Here is a 25551-nt window from a genome sequence, read left to right as displayed (position 1 = left end):
TATATGCGCTTTTAACAACTCTATAATTTTTCCTCGTTTGGCTATTCAGATGTTTGCCTTTTTATATAAGTTTTCTATTCCTCTGTCTGTTTTAAATTTTTTTTTTCCATGAACACAAAGAACCGCTAAGAACATTTATTTTGCATTTGCCTCTCCGTTGAAATTTTTTTATATGTTGAACAATTCGATAGGGGTGGTGCTAGGAACAGCAGTCTGGACTGGTCGCGTCAGTGATGTCTCGTATCACTTCTATTGAACCTGGAATGACATCATATTGGAGTAGGATATTGCATTTCATCCCTAACCAATTAAAGCGGAATTATCTGCTAGACATGACTAAAGACAGAATACGTCTTCTAGCATTGGAGCCATGTACTGAATAACTGGTTAGAGCTGGCAAGCTAAGAACAACACTCATTATAAGCTTCCAACCTAAATTTACTTTATTTCTTGTGCTCTGTGCATTTATTTGTATGTAGGAAATTATCAATGGGTTATTATTTGTCCAGCAATACTGAATCATTATATTTTTTAATGTTAAAACTGCTCCATAATTTCATTACTGTTTTCTATGAATGGTGTCCACGGGTGAAATGAATGAATATTCTAAATGAAGGCGTGGTGTTGTTTTCTTCTTTCTATGACTATTTATGTGCTGCTTATTAATCAAGGCATGCAAAGAATGTTCAACGATAGAAGGGATGTACAAAACATTGCCAGCATGGATAGTGGGAAAAGGGAAGAAGGGGTCTCCCCCATAGATATCACTATTTCATGGGAGGGCTCAATTATGTCAGACTGCACATGGGGGGAGGGCGCAGGCATATTGTGGATTAGTCTAGCTGTGGTTTATTACACTGTCCCTTTTATAAACCTGTCACACCTTACCTTCCAGGGGATAACAATGCTTTTCAGTCCAATGAGTGTTCATCCAATGGCTATTAACCCCTTAGTGACAGAGCCAATTTGGTACTTAATGACCGAGCCAATTTTTACAATTCTGACCACTGTCACTTTGAGTTTATAACTCTGGAACGCTTCAACGGATCCCGCTGATTCTGAGATTGTTTTCTCGTGACATATTGTACTTCATGTTAGTGGTAACATTTCTTCGATATTACTTGCGATTATTTATGAAAAAAACGGAAATATGGCAAAAAATTTTAAAATTTTGCAAATTTCAAACTTTGTATTTTTATGCCCTTAAATCAGAGAGATATGTCACGAAAAATAGTTAATAAATAACATTTCCCACAGGTCTACTTTACATCAGCACAATTTTGGAAACAAAATTTTTTTATAAGGGTTAAAAGTTGACCAGCAATTTCTCATTTTTACAACACCATTTTTTTTAGGGACCACATCACATTTAAAGTCATTTTGAGGGGTCTATATGATAGAAAATAACAAAGTATGACACCATTCTAAAAACTACACCCCTCAAGGTTCTCAAAACCACATTCAAGAAGTTTATTAACCCTTTACGTGCTTCACAGGAACTGAAACAATGTGGAAGGAAAAAATGAACATTTAACTTTTTTTGCAAACATCTTAATTCAGTACCATTTTTTTTATTTTCACATGTGTAAAAACAGAAATGTAACCATAATGTTATGCAATTTCTCCTGAATACGCCAATACCCCATATGTGGGGGTAAACCACTTTTTGGGCGCACCACAGAACTTGGAAGTGAAGTAGCGCCGTTTGACATTTTCAATGCAGAATTGTCTGGAATTGAGATCGGACGCCATGTCGCGTTTGGAGAGCCCCTGATGTGCCTAAACAGTGGAAACCCCCCACAAGTGACACCATTTTGGAAACTAGACCCCTTAAGGAACTTATCTAGATGTGTGGTGAGCACTTTTTAACCCCCATGTGCTTCACAGAAGTTTATAATGCAGAGTCGTGAAAATAAAAAATATTTTTTTTTTCCACAAAAAAGATTTTTTAGCCCCCAAGTTTTTATTTTCACAAGGGTAACAAGAGAAATTGGACCCCAAAAGTTGTTGTCCAATTTGTCCTGAGTACGCTGATGGCCCATATGTGGGGGTAAACCACTGTTTGGGCACACGGCAGAGCTCAGAAGGGAGGGAGCACCATTTGACTTTTTGAGCGCAAAATTGGCTGTCGTGTTTGGATACCCCCTGATGTACCTAAACAGTGGAAACCCCCCAATTCTAGCTCCAACCCTAACCCCAACACACCCCTAACCCTAATCCCAACCTGATCCATAATCCTAATCACTAACCCTAACCATAATCACAACCCTTACCCCAAAACAACCCTAATGTCAACCCTAACCATAACCCTAATCAAAACCCTAAATCCAACACAGCCCTAATCCTAATCTCAACCCTAACCTCAAACCTAACCCTAATCCCAATACACCCCTAATCACAACCCTAACCTTATCCCAAACCTAACCCTAATCCCAAGCGTAACCCTAATGCCAACCCTAACCCTAATACCAACCCTAATCCAAACCCTAACCCTAATCCCAGCTCTAACCCTAACTTTAGCCCCAACCCTAGCCCTAACTTTAGCCCCAACCCTAACCCTAGCCCTAAGGCTACTTTCACACTTGCGTCGTTTGGCATCCGTCGCAATCCGTCGTTTTGGACAAGAAACGGATCCTGCAAATGTGCCCGCAGGATGCGTTTTTTGCCCATAGACTTTTATTGATGGCGGCGCCCACCGGGAGCCATGAGGAGCACCGGGGGAGACAGGTAAGTATTGGGGGGCTACCTGGGACCCCATTTCTCTGTCCTCTGATGTGCGATCACATCGGAGGACAGAGAAATTAAAAAGAAATCGCTTTTTTTTTTTTTTTGCGATCGCCGGTAAACGGTTAATTACCGGCGATCGCAAACGTGGGGTCGGTAAAAAACCCCCCGAATCATGTTCTCTGGGGTCTCGGCTACCCCCAGCAGCCGAGACCCCGGAGAAAATCCGACTCTGGGGGGCGCTATTTACTTTTTCCACAGAGCCGTTAATTAACGGCGCTGTGTTTTAAGTACTCTTAGCGGCCGCCGTTAAAAGGCGTATCGGCGGTCGTTAAGGGGTTAAAGAAATATGTGCTGGAATGAACTTAGATGATGAGGGTTGGTCCAAAGCTAATATTGATTGTCATCCTAAATATTTCTCTATTTAATAATATAATAGTTCTTCTAATATGGTTTAATTGAAAATCCCTACTATTCCCTCTCTAATCTACCGTAACTGCTTTCTGCTTTATTTCTTTCTTATTGTGCAATCTTCTCAGTGCACAATGACAGTGCGCTCCCTCACAAGCTCTAATTAGAAGTGAAGAGTTGGCAACAGAGCGAAATGTTGGTGTGCGCTCTGTGGAGAGACCCCAGTGAGCAGAGAACAAACCGACCCCCGAAAGTAATATCTGTTTTCGAGGAGGGCATGTACTGGGGATTCCTAAACGAAGAGTCATCAAAACGGAAATAGGTAAAAAAAAATAAAGCATTTAGGTTAGAGAGGGAAGGGTAGAGGCTTTTTAATTAAACCATGATTAAAAGCGGTTTTATTATTAATATTAATAGAGAGACATTAAGGCCATGTTCACATGTTCCTGATTTCCCTGCTGTTTTTTCTGCACTAAAAACCGCAGCTCTTGGCAGAAAACGCAGGTGCGTTTTTTGGTGCGTTTTTTGATGCGGTTTTTAGTGCGTTTTTTTTATGCAGTTTACTCTGCAGAGTCTGTGTGTTTTCTAGGAAGTTTTTTTAGGGTTAAAATGGCTGAAAATACCCTACCCCTAACCCTAACCCTAACCCTAGTTCTATCTGCAGTGGGGAAAAAAAAAATTATTTATTTTATTATTGTTACTACCTATGGGGGTGATAAAGGGGAGGGGGGTCATTTACTTTTTTTTTTATTTTGATCACTGTGAGGTTATCACAGTGATCAAAATGTGCCTGGAACGAATCTGCCGGCCGGCAGATTCGGCGGGCGCACTGCGCATGTGCCCGCCATTTTGGAAGATGGCGGCGCCCAGGGAGAAGACGAACGGACGGACACCGGGAGGCCCGGTAAGTATAAGGGGGGGAGATGAAGGCACGGGGGGAAGGGGCGTCGGAGCACGGGGGAAGGGTGGCATCGGAGCATGGGGGGGTGGGATTGGGGCACGGGGGGACAGCCACACTCCGCCCACGCACTTCCTGCTGCAGCGGTTCTGCACCACAAACCGCAGAAAACCCGCAGATATTTTTTTCGTCTGCGGGTTTGACCTCACAATGGAGGTCTATGGGTGCAGAACCGCTGCAGTTCCGCACAAAGAAGTGACATGGTCCTTCTTTTTTACCACAGCTATTCAGCGCGGCTTTTTTAGTGAATTTCCGCATCATGTGCACAGCGGTTCCTGTTTTCCATAGGGTACATTGTACTGTACCCTGCATGGAAAACAGCTGCGGACCCGCAGCGGCAAAATCGCGGCGGTTCCGCAGTAAAAACCGCACTGTGTGAACATGGCCTTAGGATGAAAATCAATATTGGTTTTAGACCACCCCTTCAGTATCCGCCAGACTTCAAAACAAGGGCACATGTAATTTTTTTTGGTGTAATTAAAGGCAACCTGTAACCAGGTTTGGCCAGGTGCTGGGCCTCTCTGACTCCCTTTCCCGGTGCCTACGCACCTCAAGAGGGCAGATAAGTATGTCTGCGCAGGAGCGTGATTCCGGGGAGCCTGTGGATGACGCAGGGAAGCAAGCAGGAGGACGGAGATCGTAAGAAGATGGGAGGCGCCGGACCAAGAAGAGCGACACCCATCGGAACGGACCACCCCGCAGGTGACTATAATAAGTTATTTTTCTTCTCTTACAGGTCAGATCGGGGGCTTATATACAACATTATAGAATGCTGTAGGTTAGCACTGAAAGGGGGTGGCCGTAACTCGTATAGGCCAAACCTGGTGACCGGTTCCCTTTATAGCTTCTGTCCACTTCCCTATCTGGTCAGTGATTATGTGCCGCACATAAATGATCTTAAATGTTTGGGTTAAAGAAAAAAAAAGACTAATTTCATAGTCTCTTATCCCCAAAGGTTTCTCTGGTAACTGATGTCAACATCTATGCTCACCTTCCCTAATCACCTCTCATGTTGGCTCAGGAGGGAAGTAAGACCAAGTAGCAACATTCTTTCTATTAGGCTATGTTCACACAACCAGAGCTTTGGCCCAAGTGCTGTCCTTGTAATTTACTGAGATAATGACTTTTGGGCTTTCATTGGCTGTAAGCCATAATCACCAACATTTACAGACATAAACACTTGACAAGGATCATTCTTCTTTCAATGATTCTTTATAATATGAATTTCACTAGTTGTATTGAAAAGCTGAAATAAATTCCCTTTTTGATGATATTCGAATTTCGTGGGAAGCACCTGTAGTTCATACCTTCAACCTTTCTTTAATGCATCATGCTGAGGCTACATTTTTTGCCAGTGTAAGGCTAGGTTCACATTGCGTTAGTGGGTGTCCGCTAACGGAATCCGTTACATGGCGCAATTGTCGCAATTAACGCTATGTAATGGATCCGTTAGCGCACCCATTGGCTGCAATGTGCTAACGGATCGCTAACGCATAGCTAACGTATGCCTTTTTGGCATGCGTCAGCGATGTCCCGTTATTTTCGGACGGACCTCAAACGCTGCTTGCAGCGTTCAGGGTCCGTTCTTCACTAGCGCAGATCGGGCATCTGCGCTAGCGGGATTGCCAAATGCAATCCCTTTTTGGACATTGCGTTAGCGCATTCCGTTAGCGTATCCGCTAAACGGATTGCTCTAACGCAATGTGAACCTAGCCTAATTTATTTTTTTTTTACAGATTATTTGCATTATTTTATTTTAGGTTCTTTGGAGCAATAATCAAAAAGTAATTGAAGAACCCTACATACCCTCTAAGGGAAGCACGGTGCCCAAGATGACGATATTGTAAAACCCTATGTACTTTAGCAAAATTGTTTCTGTAGCTTTTTTTTCTTTTGGTAATTATAATTAAATAAACCGTAACACAAGCCCTGAGATTGGACTTCATAAAACTCAAAGTGCTTTTATTTTAGCATATAATTAGTTTTTGACAGCTGCATTTTATTAAATTTAACAGTAAAATCCCTCTCTACAACCATAATTGTGTGCACTTTAGACACCGATAAAAAAAATTAACAACTGGAATTACTATCAATTTAATCTTATACGGTGACATCATGACTTAAAACTGGATAGCCAACAAAGCTTTATTATTACATATATAGAGCTAAGGACAAAATAAGTGGTATTGATTAAAGGAATCCAAAGCCGGTCACCGCAGTAGCAGTTGATGGCTTTAATAAAGGCCTACATGACTTCTTAGCACTAAATGGCAGTAAGTCTAATTTAAATGTATAGAACTCTTGTTTGGGCGTTGACCAGTTCACCTCGCCACTTGGGATCAGTGGAGAAAATGTTCTTTTTAAGGTCGATTATTCCTTATGTTTTATGCTGTCTTTTTCTTGTTCATCAGTGTCAAAGTTCTCTCCCCTTTCCTTCATTCACACCCTCACCTATCACCTGGTTAAAACTGATAACTTTTTTCAACTGTGCTATGTAACCTTTTGTAGTTTAGGATAATTGTTAAAAGTACACAAGTATATACTAACATTCCATTGGGACCATATGATGATGGTAATATGACAAACTTTTAGGTCCTAATTCATTAAAGGTACCTTCACACATAACGATATTGTTAACGATATCGTTGCATTTTGTGACGTAGCAACGATATCGTTAATGAAATCGTTATGTGTGACAGCGACCAACGATCAGGCCCCTGCTGGGAGATCGTTGGTCGCTGAACAAAGTCCAGAACTTTATTTCGTCGCTGGATCTCCCACTGACATCGCTGGATCGGCGTGTGTGACACCGATCCAGCGATGTCTTCACTGGTAACCAGGGTAAACATCGCCTAACTAAGCGCAGGGCCGCGCTTAGTAACCCGATGTTTACCCTGGTTACCATCCTAAAAGTAAAAAAACAAACAGTACATACTTACCTACCGCTGTCTGTCCCCTGGCGCTGTGCTCTGCACTCCTCCTGCACTGGCTGTGAGCGTTGGTCAGCCGGAAAGCAGAGCGGTGACGTCACCGCTCTGCTTTCCGGCCGCTGTGCTCACACAGACAGTACAGGAGGAGTGCAGAGAAGCAGAGCGCCGGGGACAGACAGCGTTGGGTAAGTATGTACTGTTTGGTTTTTTACTTTTAGGATGGTAACCAGGGTAAACATCGGGTTACTAAGCGCGGCCCTGCGCTTAGTAACCCGATGTTTACCCTGGTTACCGGCATCGTTGGTCGCTGGAGAGCTGTCTGTGTGACAGCTCTCCAGCGACCAAACAGCGACGCTGCAGCGATCCGGATCATTGTCGGTATCGCTGCAGCGTCGCTTAATGTGAAGGGGCCTTAAGACTTGCATTTTGAGTATCTGTCTTAATGAGAAAATGCATTAAGCATGAATTTAGCACATCATTCAGTTGGAGTGCGCCAGTGGAAGAAATTCACTTCAGTCCGGCTAGAGTATGTCCCTCTTATAATTCATGACACATCTGTGGTGTAAATTCTGTTTAATTTATTGAACATGCTCACGCACATCTCAAACTTGGCAAAGCTGGCCAAGACTAACTTACAAATGCCAAAATCTGCTATATTTTTTGCACAACTGCAAGTTGCACAAAAATGTTGAAGTAATTCAAACATTTTCACTCCAGAATTCTGGAGAAAACTAATGGATCTGAGCCTTAGCTTTTTTTACATACATAATTTTATGGTAGAACATACCCCCTAAAAGAACACAAGTTTTCGTTAAGTTTTTCAGTTTTAAACTAAAAATAGTGTATGGTTGAACACAAAGTCCTTCTGGCTTTATCCCAAAAAGCTGCAGAGTCAGTGTGTTCTTCTTTACGGTGCCCATGAAGTACCGTATATTAGAGATTGCTTCTAGGGGCAGAATATGGAGTCTGATGGGTCATATGTCACTCACAGTGTAGGAAAGGCTAAGTGCAACACAAAGGGATAAGGAAAAGGGAACCAAACACTAGGGAAGGGGGGAGTGGAGACCCCCTAGACAGATCTAACATCTGCCCTATCATCCTTATATAGGTTCCACACTTATCGCCGAGCAAGATACCTAATCCCTCCCTGACCCTGGCAATAAGCCCTGCATAGGGTAGGACAGGATAAGCACTAGTCAATCCCCACTACCACTAAAGACAGATGGGATACACAAACAAGGGGAACTCTTAGCTTGAGTAGACTCAGAGAGAAACACAGACTTCCTCCAGCAACACCAAGGAAAAAGATAGCCAACTGCAATAGCTCCAAGCTGCAACAGGGAACTGGAAATAGAAATATCAACCGCAACTTCCATCAGCAAGCTGGGAGTTATATGCACCCCAGTCCAGGTGTGTCAACTAGAGCCGGGAAAGGTTGCAACTGGGGCCTAAAGTCAGAAGGACTAGGAAGGAGTCTGCAAAGCCAACTGCTGAGACCATCTGCAGCTAGATGCAGTGTAACTGTCTGCAGCCTCTGACACACCCGTGACACCATGCCATGATAAAAAAAATCTTGAGGCATATATTATTTCATTCATTCGAAAAGATCAGTACACTGGCACTGCTGAAAGTATATACCACTTGAGTGTGCAATGCTGTTCAAAAAAGAATGTCAGACATGGTGGTGCTCAAGTGTGTAGCAATACAATCTTTAAATATTGAGAATAGAAAAACATATGTGGCATTCACCACTTGTGCATTATTTGTTCTTTTTTTATTCCAAGGTCACATGGGAATACACAGTAAAGACACACAGACTGGGCACCAGCTGTTTAGCGTCTAAGTTTCATCTGGCCCTGAATCATCTGAAGACCAGATGAAGCGTAATTAGATGCGAAACAGCTGTAGCCCAGTCTAATGTACTGTTGGTGAGTGCCACTTATTTTTCTTCTCATAGTTTTGTGAATGCATAATTTTACCCAATGGCCTTTCCCACTTTAACTGAAGACAAGTTGCCAAATTTGTTAGCAATTGTTTTAATATTTACCAGCCTTTAGTCAAGCATCGGTATATAAGTTTACACAGACACATTATTTTGTTACTTTACCTGCTGTTTCCTCAAGTGATTTCCATTGTGATACATTTGTGACTTCTGTGCTTATTTGGAATAATGCACAAAGAAAAGATCTGTGCACAGTGGAATAGAATTGTTTGCCTGCCATCTCAAATGCACCCTAAGTGCAAGCAAAGGGACCTACGTCCAGCTGCAGTAACAGATCGGAGCACTGTTTTGTATAAAGCAAAGCAGATTTCTGTTTCAAGCTCACACATCCTCTTCAGGAACCAGCAGAAATAAATAGAAAAGAATCAAAAACAAACATAAACTTACAGTCCACACTATCTTAATCACCTTTCTTCCTTTTAACCATTCCATTAACTTATTTTTTTAAATTGTCAGCATGTAGTAAGTATGGGCTCAAATGTCTAGAAGAAAAAAATATGTTTGGACTTTGAAGACTTAAATGAGCACTTATTTTGGCTTTAAATTCTGCCATTGATTAACCCTAGTATTATAGTAGATAAAACATAGTTTAATATTTCCATTTCCACAATGATTCCTATGATTATTTTTTAGCTCCACATGAGTATTTTGTGGTTATACATAGACTGTAATAGAAGAATTCTACATTGTCAGGAAGATACTGTTACTGTAGCCCTGTTATATTGTCTTCGCGTAGGCAGAATGATGATTGTCTCTGTCAGTGTACATGAAGTTTTCCCGTGGAGGGCTATCATGTTTGTATATTTTGCCTGTTTGTCAGATTATGCAGAAATGCAGAATTGCACATATTATCCTGCAAAACTGATTTTCTAGTTGCTAAAAGTTCAGCTTGCGTGTGCACATCTATCTGCCTTAGCAATAGGGTGGTCTCTTTTGTACAGCACTGCATTGTTCTCTTACACATATTTTAAAGTGATTGTCCATGATTAGAAAAACATGGTGGCTTTCTTTAAAAAACGACACTTTGCATTGTATAGAGCTGTGGTGCGCCTCTCCACGTAATGTTTACATCTGTCCATGGCTGGAGGTGAGAACTACTGATTTTAGCCAGATATAATACAGTCATTTTCTCTTGAAATGCTTCAAATATAGTTTGAAGGTCCGGCTGGGAGCCATAGCCAGAGACCAGATTAGTCCGACATTGCCCTTTGCCGGCTTTTCCCAGCGTCGGCCCAGGTGCTTGACAGGTCTCCCAAAGGAAATCCTTCAGCCGGGCTGTAATTTATCCTGGCCAAGGTTGGGGCAGCATGAATCAGCTGACAGGTTTTCTTTAAAGAAGCACTTGTCCCATCAAAGTTTTCATTCTCTTAATATATTGCAATCACAATATTATATTGCAATGTGTACTTACAATTGCTCATTTTGCCTTTCTACCCTGCTAATTCCTCTCTTCTCTCTGCTCTATGTAGAAACAGAAAGTTTCTTTTCCTTGCAGGAGTCATCCCCCTCTTCAACTGCTCGGCTCCTCCATCCCTGGAGTGATGATTAATGCAAATGGAAGTATTTCTTAAACCAAGAAAACATTAAGACATTGAAGATCTTTATAGATCTTTGTCCGGTTGAAAACCTAACTACAGTTTTTGACCAGTGTATGCTGCTGTATGTCTTGAATTTTGCTTTTGAATAGTGACATGAACGTTCAATACTAGCCTTATTAGTGGGGCTTCATAGCAGACCCTGATGGAACGAGTTATTTGTGCCTTGCCAGTCTCTTTGATGTTCCTTCACCTATTCTGTCTTGGAGTGGAGCTTGAATTGCTTGACTTACCTCTCACCTCCTAAATCTATTCTGGGTCAAACCGTGCATGATTTGATTCACGAAATGCCTGAAACCTGAGCGATTGTTCTAGGCCGTGTGATCGCTCCATGCCGCGAAGAGCAGGCTTCTGATTTTGTCAGGCTGTAATTGATTAGCTGGAGCAATGTGTTTTTAAAGCAAGTGTTTGTTTTGCACTTTCCTCGCACCTAATTATTGAGGCAATTGAAACAATATATTAACTGTTGTAATGTCATTACTTTATAATCTTAATAATCACGTCGGGGACAAAGGCATTAACACTGCTATTAAATCATTGGCGCAGTCAGCAACTGGTGCTACTTCCCCAACTCCGCTTCTAATATAAAACACATAATTCTAGTGTTATTCTGATTTATAGGCTGATTTGTATATATTCCACCAATATAACTCATTATCTTTAATTCCTTAAGGCATTTTTTTCTGATCCAAATGCAAAGTTAAAGTTTTTGCTTGAAAAATAGATGCATGTTACAAAAGTCAGTTTTACTCCTGTGTGAAAACAAAGCAAAAACTAAAACACAGCTATATTCTTTAAATGATAATGTATATTATAATTCAGCACAGACTTTTTGGGACTTTTTCTATGAAATATCTAAATCTTCTTGTCATAAGAAACATTACGCACTTAAAAATACCAGAATGGGACAAAAAAAAAAGAGATTCTTCTGCACAGAATAAAAAAAACAAGCTTTTCGTAAAAGGACATGAAACACATTCTTATTGACATGTCATCGATAAAATAATGTTTTAAATATAGTGAAGGAGCCAATGTGGCAGAATTTTTTAATTCCACCCCTTCTCTAAATTAATTGTTTAGATTCAGCTTACTTAATATGTGCCTGAATAACAACCTACCGTATCTTTTATCATTTAATTTTTCCTGTCACTTGCAGAGATTTATTAACTTGTAAAGTTTAAATTCTATTTTATGTTTGCGCACACTCGGGCTTATCAGAGATTCTTCTTTAGGGCGGTTACTTTTTCGCCTACATGACGTGACCAATCATAAGCAGGTTCTAGCAGCTTTCATCTCACAGCAGTCAGTGTGTGTGTGTGTGGGGGGGGGGGCTGAGTTGACAGTGCCCTGAGATGAGAACTGCTAGAGTTGTTTGTGATGACATATAGTTCTGCTGTGCTGTACCCTGGTAGTGCAGAGATCACACAGGAGAGCCGGGCTGTGTGTCATTACATGTCTCTCATAGGAAGAGCCTGTTCTAAGGTATTCTGGGGGTGTTATTTTTCACTCCTGCATGACGCTTCCTGCTTATAATTGGTCAACGTCATACAGGAGCAAAAGAAACCGTCCCAGAGTAGATTATCTGCTAATGCCTCCTTTGTCTTACTATAAATTAGATTAAAATAAAATTATATTTTATTCAACTCTGCATCACTACTCCGCAACGTAGCCAGTTTAACACACTCAAACTGGTGAAAGGTCCATTTTAAATAATGGCAATAACACAAATTGGAGACAAAAAATGCTAAAATTACCTTTATCCATAATTAAAGGAGTTTTGTTATCTCATTAATTTATGACATAATCACAGGATAGGCGATAAATCTAATATATAAGATGTGTCCGGATCCCAGAAATCCAAGCGGCGGAAGTTCACCGACCGCAATATTGGGACACCCAAGTGATGGGTGTTTCAATATGGAAACTGCTGGTGGTACCAGCCTCTTGTGCAGTACCACCAGCAGAACACCGTCGCACCACACATTCACACACTGTATGCGCCATATGCACCACACACACACAGTGTGTAAGTCGTACACACCACACACACATACACTCTGTATATCCCGTACGCACCACACACACACACTGTAAATGGAGCGCCCGCTAGGACTGTGGGGTACTCGGGCCGGGTCCAACGGTTCTTAAGGGGGGTGTCTGTTATGACCTGGTGGTTAGGAGCACCCGGAATGACCTGATAGTTAAACCTCATACAGGACGAGCTCTGGGATGTGGGAGCTCTGCTGACCGCAAGCCCTAATCCTATCACACACACTAGAAATAGCCGTGGAGCGCTCCTGACCAGACCTAGGCGCCTCGTCACAGCCTAAGAACTATCTAGCCCTAGAGATAGAATATAAAGCCTACCTTGCCTCAGAGAAATTCCCCAAAGGTAAAGGAAGCCCCCCACATATATTGACCATGAGTAAAGATGAAAGTCACAAACGTAGAAATGAAACAGGTTTCAGCAAAGGGAGGCCAGACTTACTAAATAGACAGAGGATAGGAAAGGTAACTTTGCGATCAGCACAAAACCTACAAAAGACCACGCAGAGTGTGCAAAAAAGACCTCCGCACCGACTCACGGTGCGGAGGGGCCACTCTGCATCCCAGAGCTTCCAGCTAGCAAGACAAAATCATGAAAACCAGCTGGACAAGAAAACAATGAACAAATAATGACTATCAGGAACTTAGCTTCTGCAGGAGAAGGCAGGTCACCAGAGAGATCCAGGAGCAAACTGAACCAATGCAAAAACATTGACAGCTGGCATGGAGTAACGATCTGAGAGAAGTTAAATAGAGCAGTCAACCAAAGGATAAACCACGTCACCTGTGTAAGGAACCTCAGAAGCAGCAGCTTCACTCACAGCCACCAGAGGGAGCCCATAGACAGAACTCGCCGAAGTACCATTCACGACCACAGGAGGGAGTTCGACAACAGAATTCACAACAGGTGTCACGACAGCAGTGACCCAGTCAGTGGCCCTGAGTGTCCAATATAATGGAAATTAAAGGGAAATAAAGTTTATAGGGGATTAGTTTGTGACGCCACCCATGGTGTACCGCAATAAGAAAATGGCCGACGCTGCGGTACAGGTCCACTGGGGCAGTTCATGATGCAACAGAGATGTTACAGCTCTCCATGGGTAGAGCTAGGCCCCAGGGCAGTTAAAGTATTAAAGTCAATAATGGTGAATGTTGTAGTGCAGGGCAGGGGACATAGTAAATAATTCTGCAGGCTGCAGTTTCCACACTTTACTCACAGTTCTTAGATGCAATCCCCAGCCAGGTGCTGTGTCCTCTGGGTCTGTGGTCCAGTCAGCTCTCAGGTAATTTGGGGTACACTTTGCCAGAACCCCCTTCTTGTGTTCCTTCACTTGCCGTCTCACTACGCTAGCTCTTGCCTCTCCTGCCCTGCACCTCACACACGTGGTGTCCTAAGCCAGCAGCCTCGGGTCTTGTCGGGCGACTTTCTCTCTTGGTCCCCTTGATCCTATGCGGCTGCCTTTTCTGTGAATGTGTGTGGCTGTGGCACATACAGATGCCACAGCCTCCAGTTTGTTAGTTGAGCCTTGTAGTCCTCCACTAGTCTGAGGACGGTCCCCTACTGCGACCTGGCCCCTCCACTCTACTACAGTCGGCGAAGATTCTGGCGCCTCGGGTAGATTCTTCACTTCCCGTGCCCCTAGGACCCCTTCTTTCTCTTTCAGGAGCTTCTTCCTTCACGTCTGCTCCCATCCACTTCTCCTTGCCAACAACTCCTCCCTCCTGTCTCCATGACAACTCTTCACTCCTTTCCCTCCAACTCTCACACTCCTCCCACACCCCCTACCTAATTCCTCCCTGGCCTGGAGAGGTCTAGTGTTGGGTGCTAGTGTGTGGGTACTGGGTAGTGCCCCCTCCTTACCCGAGAGTGGGGTACCACACCTCTGAATGAGGTGCGTTACCTCTGTGGTATCTGGACCCTCAGGGGTGCCACTTTTTCACCGTACACAGCCTCTTGCATGGTACCACCAGCGAAACACCGTCGCGAACATGCCACTGCTGGGATCAGCTGAATGATTCACTGACCGCTGCCATTTTTGTGCAGGAGGAGCGCATGCGCAGTTTTTATGTGAAGGCCGCTATCTGTCTGCACAAAGATGGTTGCGGTCTGATTTACTGAACCTGTGCGAATTCAGTGCATGAGCAGTGAATTATTCGGCTGATCATGGCAGCAGATGCACGACATGTCTACAGGCAGAGGAAGCCGGTCACATTAAAGGGGTTTTCCCACAAACGAAAGTTCATTTGAAAAATTGTCTGTGTATGACCGTGTATGGAGCATACCAAATCTCCTGGGCAGGGGAGGAAGCAAAAGACAATACTGACATTATAGCAGGGGATCACAGAGGATTCATTTTGTGAGGTAAAATATTTCACTGACTGTTTTTAAACAATATTTTACCTCACAAATTGTAGCCTCACACAGCACAGGAAGGAGAGAGACAGCAGACAAGTAGGATAGCACGTGGGGTAGACAAGTCAAAGAAGAGAGCACAGATGGGAGAAGTCAGCACATGGGGAGGAGAGATTCTCAACGCTGTAAAGTCTGCCCCCATCGTGACATTACCGCCCTCCCGATGTGATAGCATCGGGCCTCCATCTAGCACCTCCCATGCTGGCGTCGTTCCAGCAGTGTCGGCACTCGCGTTCCCAGGGATCTCGTGCGGCTGTTATGACGAGTGCGCCTGCTGTTCATTCAGCGCTGGTGCAACTGTCTCTTCCTTTGAACGTATGTAAACAAGAGGAAATGGAAGCTGCAGGAGCCCCAGGAACGCAAGTGCCGACACCGCTGGCACCTCGCTGGCACAGGAGGTGCGTATAGATGTTTTTATTTTATTGGGGCCAAACCTGACGAATGAGAAGGGGTTCTCTAAGTAGTGGTCAACTCCTTTAACTACTTTATATGTTAGTTTTGAAAATTAATGGGCAAGCATGCTAGAAATATACGAGGTGGGATAACCCTTTGGAAGGGTTAATTAGCAAATGTGGCAATCTGTGTCTTGCCTTTGGTCTTGCTTCCTCAACAAAACTAGTGGCCACCTATCAGAATTTCTAGTTAAGCTGAAGCCAAAGTAAAGAAATGTAACTGTATTTTTACAGTCTTTAAACTTTTATACTGGAAACATATAATAATAATAATAGTATAGTGAATTATATAAAGGCGATGTTGATCTTTTCACTGTTAGGAATTCACTTTTAATAATAGTCATTGTCTTCTGTTTTTTCCCCGATATCCATTAACTTTCTTTTTTTATCCGATTCTTCCAGCCGTCCTGAGAAGGTGTGTCTGTGTCCTTTCCTGCCGGCTCATCCTCTCAGTGTTTCCACATGTTTATACATTGTTCAGCATCCAGCTGAGGTGAGTAGAGCTAAAGGGAGAGTTCAAGGTCAATCACCTTGTCTAGTCCAGAGTTGTGGGAAAAGATGGAACATTATCTCCCAGCATCCCCAACCTCCTGCTGTGCCCAGGGCTGGCATATTAAGCGCTCTTCTTTTTAACCGTTTACCTGTCATCTCCATATCCTTTTTGTGTGTGTGTTAAAGATGGTAAAGAGTTAAAGAGTAACCGTTGTTTTAATTTTTATTTCAGAAATCAGTAGTATATATTATAATAAGCAACTTTGTAATATAGCTTACCAGAGAAATTTGCTTCTTTCTCACCCAAAATTGATCAGTCATTATCAGAATTCTCAATTTTGAGATCAAATCTGTATACAGTGAAGACAGACTCTCCCATAACTGAGATGGGAGATGGCGTTTACTACTGATACAATTCTATGTAGATAGGAGAGGGCAAAGGAGGGAGGAGAACCGTCTCTAGCTTCTCCCTCCTCCTGTCTGCATAGAAGTGTATGTGTAGCAAAAATACCTAAAGAAATTAACTGGAATATATAAGTTGGTGTTTTTAAACCCAAGATAAAAACATAATAAGCAAATACCCTTCGGTCAATGAATCAACAGCAAGTAAAGTGCTGCGGAATATGTTGGTGCTATAGAAATAAAAGTATTATTATTATTATAGTATAGTATAGTAGTTGATTAAAAAAAATGTAAAAGCCATCCCGCCACATCACGGATAATGTGGAAACACAGGAGCACACACCTAAATTTTAGATATTTATGTCTTATTCTTTTGGTACACACACACACATATATATATATATATATATATATATATATATGACAAGTTCCTGATTCAGCTGAGACTGTCTTCTCTTAGTATTTGGTCCAAGCTCAGTATCAAGTATCTGCTCCGCCCCAGACTGGGGACCTCCTTTTTCACCTATTTGTGACACATTTGGAGACCATTAGGCTCTTTTATTTGAGGGTAATGTTTCATCAATGATCTTCTTGTTCAGCATGCCGTGCTCTAAGCTCTTAGACAAAGTTTCCTTTTCATTTTTAGGACAGATTTTATAGCTACCTTGGGATTTTTCCTCTTCTTTATTTGTTTTTGTGTGAATATAATAGGACTGTTACAAGAAGGGAAACTATCTGCTGGATGCCTGACTGTCATTCCCATCATAGTCAAAGAAGACTCGAACCCCATGAGTGTATTTCCTTGTCACGCACTGGAAACCACTGTCCTGACGCAACCTTCTGTTTTCTCCTCTTATCGCACTGACGTAGTTTGCCATGACATCCTCCAGCCGTAGATTATGTTTTGTGATTCTGGTATTCAGCATTTATCAGTGTAAATGTGTAAGTCATGAAGGCAGCTTGCGACATGCAAACCTTGTTTATGACAAGAGCCTAGAGAAAAGTTCCCATTTTCGTACTTAAGATCTTCCGTGAAATGTTCGCCACATTGTACTATTGTAAATTTGATCTCGGAGTCGTCATAACTCTGTGTCTGTGCTGTTACTGCATGTCAGAGGATATTAATTAGGAAGAGAAAACCGGTTTTGTTATTTTGCTTTCGGGATGACACAATGTCAAGAACATTGTGAAGAACAAGCTCAAAGAAGATTTTGAACCTCAGCTTTAGTAGTTTAATAGCCTCGCAAAGAGTCGGGTTTACATGATAAGCATTTGCTTCTTTCCAAGTATTTTGGAATGGTCTAGTGTAAAATAAGTGTCCTATCGTGGGACTATAAAGGGAGTCTCTCAGATCCCAATAAATCAAGAACAGCAAATCACAGTTAGAGAAAAGTCATACCTATTATTTTAGAATCCTTTGGCTTATTTTAATAAATGTTTTTTTTATTACTTAATGCTAATCGGATGGTCTTTGGGCATGGCCGACAGCCGTGTTTTACAGCCCTGGTTTCTCATGGAGCTGAAATCTCACGCATGCGCTGTTAGCACTGATGGAGAACAGGCTGCAGTAGAACTCCAGGATAAAGGCTCTTTACTCATGCTGCGGCACAGGTGCAACATTTCAACAGAGACAGCGCTGGCTCCTATGAAGCTGTCAATCAAACAAAATTTAACCCCTTGGGTTTTTCCATTTTTGTTTTTTGCTCCCGTTCTTCCCAGAGCCATAACTTTTTAACGGGAAATAAAAATGAATCTATACATGTTTGGTGTCTACGAATTTACCTGGAGAATCATAATGGCAGGTCAGTTTTAGCATTTAGTTAACATGGTAAAAAAAAGGGAAAAAAAATATTGTGGAATTGCTCTTTTTTTGCATTTTCACCACACTTTGAATTTTTTTCCCGTTTTCCAGTACAACATATGGTAAAGCTAATGATGTCGTTCAAAAGTACAACTCGTCCTGCAAAAAACAAGCCCTCATATGGCAATATTGATGGAAAAACTCATAGTTACTCACCGATAACGGTGTTTCTCAGTCTCCCATGACAGCACTACGGAGAGAGGGGATGCGCCCTTCAGGAACAGGAAACCTACAGATAAAAGGGCGGTACCTCTCCCTTGCATCAGTTGGTTTCCTGTCCCTGACGGGGAACCTCTTTTCGGTGGTACCTGTAAGAAGACGCCGTATCATGGGACCGGGACCAGACAGTCGGGTTCCGGCAGTGAGGAGGCTCCTGCCGCGTCTCGTCTGGCACCCGAAGCCGCCATCGCTGGAACCGAGGGGTTCTTCAGGGTGTACGGGGGGAGAATCGCCGCCACTCTCAGGAGAGGAAGGGGCGCTGGATCACCCGGAGCTCCTGTGCCAATAAGCGCATGCTCCGGGTGTACAAAGATGGCTGCCGCTCCGGAAATGCAGCAGAACTTCCGGGTCATCTCTGCGCGCATGCGTGGTAGCTCTTTTCCCCCCGGAGGATGTAACGTAGGAGCCGGAAGTGCAGTGAACGCCAGGGGTAACGCCGCATTCAAATAGGGAGATAGTGCACACATTGTTGTCGCACTAACTCCCTGCAAACATGGAGAACAGCGATCTACATCAAGAACAGGAACTGCAGCCGAGGCAGCAGCACCATAGGAAAACAGACCCTAAGAATACCAGGAGAAGTGGGTCCAGTAGTCATTCCACGCAGCGCAGCAGATCTGCTGCAGTGACCAACTCTCCTCCTCAAGAGTTTCCTCTACCAGACCCGGGCCCAGCTCCACAACCGGTACCTACGTCCACATCTGAATGGTGAGTGATCTCCGAAAAAGTGTATATTTTATAATGGGGTTCCTTCTTCTCCCATAATAGGGAAAGAAGAGGTTGGAGAAAAAGAAAAAGAAATCCTGCCCCACCTGTAACAAAGCTTTGCCAGTAGCCTGGAACAAAAAGCTTTGTAAATAATGTATTCAACGGTTATTGTGTGAAGAGACCCCCCGATTTCGCATCTGAACTAAAAACGATAATTAGATCTGAGGTTCAGAATGCCTTTACATCTGTCAAAAAAGGAAAGGATAAGAAAAAAGAAACGATATATTCCCACTTTGTCCAGTCCTCATGTGAGGATGTGGATTCTGACAAATCTAATTCCTCCTTATCTTCCTCCGATGAAGATTCGGGCCGTCATTGCTTCCTACTAGAGGAGGTATATACTCTATTTAAAGCAGTTAGAGCTACTATGGGGGTTGAGGATCCCAGACCTGATAGAACGGCTCAAGATATAATGTTCGGAGGTCTGGGACAGAAAAAGCGGAGAACATTTCCACTAAATCCCAATGTCCAGACACTGATTAAAAAAGAGTGGGAGAAACCTGATAGGAGAAATTCCTCAGTACCCTCGCTTAAAAGGAAGTATCCCTTTCAAGACGAGGCGTCCACTTCCTGGGACAAGGCACCGAAATTGGATGCAGCGGTGGCCAAAGCCTCGAAAAAATTTGCGCTCCCGTTTGAGGATATGGGTACCCTTAAAGACCCTTTAGACAAAAAAGCGGATACTTTTCTTAAAGGGGCATGGAAATCGGCTGGGGGTAGATTGAGACCTGCGGTTGCAGCGACCTGCACCTCCAGATCTTTAATGGTGTGGATTGACCAGCTAGAAAGCCAGATTAAAGATGGGTCACCCAGGAATAAGATGCTGGATTCAATCCCTGTAATTAGAGTAGCAGCGGCGTTCCTAGCAGATTCCTCAGCGTACTCCGTGCGCTTAACATCCAAGGCCGCTGCCCTCTCCAACGCAGCCAGAAGAACTTTATGGCTTAAGAGTTGGCCTGGGGATCTCCAAACGAAACTAAAATTATGTTCTATTCCATGTGAGGGGAATTTCTTGTTTGGGGAGACCTTGGATGACATCCTCCAGAAAGCTGGAGACAAAAAGAAGGGGTTTCCAAATCTGGGACCAGCCCCATTCAGACAGTCCTTTCGGAACCGGAGATTTTTTCGCTGAAGACCCCCCAGAGAGCAGAATAAACCCTCTAAATGACATTCTCCCTACGGTGGGGGGAAGACTCACCTCATTCCTTCCCGCCTGGAAGAAAATATCCAACAATATCTGTATTTTAAAACTCATACAATCCGGTCTAAAAATAGATTTTCTTTCTTTACCCCCCCCCCCCCGAAATTACGTAGTGAATAAAACAAGATCTTCGGCAGCAGAGCAAGCTGCATTAGAAAAGGAAATTATTTCCCTACTACAGAAATCTGTAATTCGGGAGATCTCCCCTCAAGAAATAGAGGAAGGTTTTATTTCCCCACTATTTCTAGTACCAAAACCCGACGGGTCCTTTCGGACGATAATAAATCTAAAAAACTTGAACAAATACGTAAAAAATCACAAATTCAAAATGGAAACAATAAAATCTACCATAAAAATCCTTTTCCCGAATTGCTACATGGTCGTGATAGAGCTAACCGACGCATACTACCATGTGCCCATCCACAAACAATCCCCAAAATTTCTCAGGATGGTGGTCTCCATAGAGGGACAAATAAGAAATTTCCAATACAGGGCCCTCCTGTTTGGAATCTCAATTGCTCCGAGAATATTCACAAAAATAGTATCGGAAATGATGGCCCAATTAAGGGAACAAAATGTACTAATAGTCCCTTACTTGGACGATTTCCTTATTACAAGCGACTCGGCTCAAAGTTGCAGGGAACAGCGGGACCGAGTAATGACTATTCTGACGAACTTGGGTTGGCTCATAAACATAAAAAAATCAAAGTTGGAACCCTGTCAAATACAAGAGTTTCTGGGACTAACGTTAGATTCCCAGGTTCAAGAATGCTGACTCCCAGGTTCCAAAAAGGACAATATATTGACCATGATAGCACGAACGCTACACAACCCCTCCATGACTCTAAGGAGGGCAATGTCGCTACTGGGCTCTCTTTCCATGTCTGCCAGCTATACCTTTTGCACAATTCCACACAAGGGAGCTTCAATGGCACATACTAGAGTGGCTGTCCATACTAAAAAAACAATTTGGAAAGCCGTATCCTTCTAAATTCCTCAGTTATTTATTCCCTTCTTTGGTGGGGAAAGAACCAAAATCTTTCAAAGGGAATTCCTTGAGTACCAAAAATATCTCGGGCAATAACAACCGATGCGAGTCCCAGAGGGTGGGGGGCTCACATGGGAGACAGAGTGGCTCAGGGAAACTGGACAGTTCAGGAACTATCAGCATCCTCGAACCAAAAAGAACTTTGGGCGGTGCATCGTGCTTTTCTATTTTTTCTAACCTACATTCGAGGACATCATGTCTGAATTTTTTCGGACAACAAAGTGACAGTAGCATATATAAATCACCAGGGAAGAACAAGGTCTCGGTCACTGATGAGTTCCTCCTCCAAAATTATCAGCCTTGCAGAAGAAAATCTACTATCCCTCTCTGCGCTACATATTCAGGGATCGAACAACGAGAAAGCAGATTACTTGAGTCGAACTCAGTTGAAACAAGGTGAATGGTCCCTGAATCAGTCTATCTACAACCAGATTACAGAAATGTGGAGAACTCCAACAATAGACTTATTCGCCAATTCCAAAAACTAAACAAATTTTGCTCACTAAACCCGGAAGGGAATCCCCAGGCTCTAGATGCTTTTCTGATCCCATGGACCCACAAGCTGACATATGCCTTTCGTCCAATCGTTCTGATCCCGGCAGTCATTCGGAACGTCAGAGAGGACAAAACAAAAATGATCCTTATAGCCCCGTTCTGGCCAAAAAGGACATGGTTTTCCTGGCTAAGGATGGTATCGGTCTCAGACCCATGGATCCTACCGAATATACCAGACCTGCTACAGCAAGGACCGATCTTCCACCCACAAGAGTCGAACTTGCATTTGACAGCCTGGATTTTGAACGGAGACTATTAAAAGAAAGGGGGTTTTCAGACAACTGAGTTGCTACGTTGTTAAAAAGTAGAAAACCTATTACTACTAAAATATATGGAAAAACGTGGAGAAAATTCTTATCTGTCTCCAAGGTAAAAGTCCAGGATGGGCGTTCAATTGATAAAATACTTGAGCTCCTACAAAAAGGTCTGGAACAGGGGTTGGCGGTCAGTAGTCTTAAGGTACAGATAGCAGCTCTGGGAGCACTCTATAATCAAAATATTGCGGCTATTCCATGGGTAATAAGATTTATTAAGGCGGTAACAAGATCAAAGCCTTTAATTACTCAAAAAATGCCCTTGTGGGACCTAAATTTAGTCCTCTCTGCGCTAACGGGTCCTCCATTTGAACCCATAGATACAATTTACATAAAAACATTATCACTTAAGACTATTCTTCTAGTAGCTTTAACATCTGCACGCAGAATAAGTTACATTCAAGCCCTGTCCTCTAACCCACCTTTTACAAAATTATTGGATGATAGAGTCACTCTTAAACCCGACCCGGCCTATTTGCCAAAAGTGGCATCAAAATTTCTTAGGTCACAAGAAGTATCCCTGCCGTCCTTTTGCCCAAACCCCAAAAATGAGAAAGAGCAAAACTTCCATAATTTAGATGTCAGAAGATGTCTAGTCCAATACTTAGATTCCACCAGGGAGTATAGGAAGGAAGGCTCTTTGTTTGTCTGTTTTCAGGGTCCCAGAAAAGGATTCCGGGCATCCAAAGGTACTTTGGCGAGGTGGATAAAGGAGGCAATAGCCTTGGCATATTCATCCACGGGGAATACGATCCCGGATGGTATAAGAGTGCATTCCACAAGAGCAGTAGCTACCTCATGGGCTGAGGGGTCAGAGGTATCAATTGAGCAGATTTGCAAAGCGGCCACCTTGTCATCACCATCAACCTTTTTTAGACACTATAGATTAAGTCTAGCCTCTGTGTCTGACTTGACCTTTGGGCGAAGGGTTCTCGAGGCGGTGGTCCCTCCCTAAGCTTAGTCTCTGCAATTCTCTCCGTAGTGCTGTCATGGGAGACCGAGAAAGTCAAAGTTACTCACCCATAACGGTGTTTCTCGGAGCCCATGACAGCACCCGCTTATTCCCTTCCATCACGAGTGCGGTGAGCACCTTTATTTACATATAACTTATATAATATAATATAGGCACGGGGTTCCTTTAATAAGAAATGTTATAATATGTTTTTCTCTGTTGTAACTAACCTGGAGGTCCTCCGATGCTCTGTAAACCAACTGATGCAAGGGAGAGGTACTGCCCTTTTATCTGTAGGTTTCCTGTCCCTAAAGGGCGGATCCCCTCTCTCCGTAGTGCTGTCATGGGCTCCGAGAAACACCGTTATCGGTGAGTAACTATGAGTTTTTCCATCAATATTGCCATATGAGGGCTTGTTTTTAGCAGGACGAGTTGTACTTTTGAACGACATCATTAGCTTTACCATATGTTGTACTGGAAAACGGGAAAAAAATTCAAAGTGTGGTGAAAATGCAAAAAAAGAGCAATTCCACAATATTTTTATTCCTTTTTTTTACCATGTTAACTAAATGCTAAAACTGACCTGCCATTATGATTCTCCAGGTAAATTCGTAGACACCAAACATGTATAGATTCTTTATTTCCCGTGTATACTCGAGTATAAGCTGACCCGAGTATAAGCCGAGACTCCTAATTTTGCCACAAAAAACTGGGAAAACTTAATGACTCGAGTATAAGCCTAGGGTGGGAAATACAGCAGCTACTGGTAAATTTCAAAAATAAAAATAGATACCAATAAAAGTAAAATTCATTGAGACAACAGTAGGTTAAGTGTTTTTGAATATCCATATTGAATCAGGAGCCTCATATAATGGTCCGTACAGTTCATGATGGGCCCCATAAGATGCTCCATACAAAATACGCCCCATATAATGCTCCATAAAGTTTATGATGGGCCCCATAAGATGCTCCATAGAAACATTTGCCCCATATAATGCTGCTTAAAGGTTGATTATGGCCCCATAAGATACTCCATACAAAATGCACCCCATATAATGCTCCATAAAGGTTATGATGGGCCCCATAAGATGCTCCATAGAAACATTTGCCCCATATAATGCTGCACAAAGGTCGAATATGGCCCTATAAGATGCTCTATAGAAACATTTGCCCCATATGCTGCTGCTGCTGCGATTAAAAAAATAAGACATACTCACCTCTTGTCCTGAGCAGGTGGGGACATCGGCACTTGCGATATTCACCTGTCCCCGTTCCTCCACCGGGTGCCCCTTCATCCTCCGCGTCCTCTGCAGTGACTTTTCAGGCAGAGGGCGGCGCGCACACTAAACACGTCATCGCACCCTCTGACCTGAACGTCACAGCCACAGGATGCGGAAGATGGAGCAGCGTGCGGCGGTGGAATGGGGACATGTGAATATCGCAATGCTCCCCCTCCCCCGTTATACTCACCCTCCCGGCGCGGTCCCTGGCAGCTTCTCCGATGCGATGGTCTTTGATGCCGGCAGCTTGTTCCTGTGTTCAGCGGTCACTGATACCGCTCATTAAAGTAATGAATATGCGCTCCACCCCTATGGGAGTGGAGTCGCGTCCATATTCATTACTTTAATGACCAGTACCATGTGACCACTGAACACAGGAAGAGCTGCGGGCGCCGGAGAAGCAGGGACATGCAGAGATGCGCCGGGAACAGGTGAGTATGATTTGACAGCTGCCGCTCCCCCTCCCCCACCGGCCCCCTGGGACAATGGCTCAAGTATAAGTCGAGAGGGGCACTTTCAGCCTAAAAAAATGGGCTGAAAATCTCGGCTTATACTTGAGTATATACGGTAAGTGGTGAAAAAAAATTCAAAGTTTGTCAAAAAAAAGAAAAATGTTGTCATTTTCTGAGACCCATATAGTCTCCATTTTTCATGATCTGGGGCTGGGTGAGTCTTATTTTTTGCGTGCTGAGCTGATGTTTTCATTTATACCATTTTGGTGTAGATGCGATGTTTTAATCACCCGTTATTAAACTTTAATGCACTGTTGCAGCAACGAAAAAAAAACTAATTCTGGCAGTCTGATTTTTTTCTTGTTGCACCTTTTACCGATCGGATTAATTCTTTCTATATATTGATAGATCGGCCGACTGTGAACATGGCGATACCAAATATTTGTATTTTTGATATTTTAATTGTGTTTTTTGAA

The 25551-nt window shown here is 43.0% G+C and overlaps 1 protein-coding gene across 5 annotated transcripts in view; it reads left to right on the top strand.

The window, feature by feature from the left end:
* The window catches only part of DTWD2 (DTW domain containing 2), a 326367-nt gene that overhangs the window by 127754 nt on the left and 173062 nt on the right, over nucleotides 1–25551 (top strand). For all 5 annotated transcript variants that reach the window (XM_069753350.1, XM_069753359.1, XM_069753384.1 and 2 more), the window contains one exon: nucleotides 15934–16024. In XM_069753350.1, coding sequence (XP_069609451.1) covers nucleotides 15934–16024 — 91 coding nt within the window. The remainder of the gene's footprint in view (nucleotides 1–15933; nucleotides 16025–25551) is intronic.

Source organism: Ranitomeya imitator, chromosome 1, assembly GCF_032444005.1.
Source record: "Ranitomeya imitator isolate aRanImi1 chromosome 1, aRanImi1.pri, whole genome shotgun sequence".
NCBI classification, from domain to species: Eukaryota; Metazoa; Chordata; class Amphibia; order Anura; family Dendrobatidae; genus Ranitomeya; species Ranitomeya imitator.
Note: the sequence above shows the minus strand (reverse complement) of the source record. Positions and strands in the feature narration are given on the sequence as shown.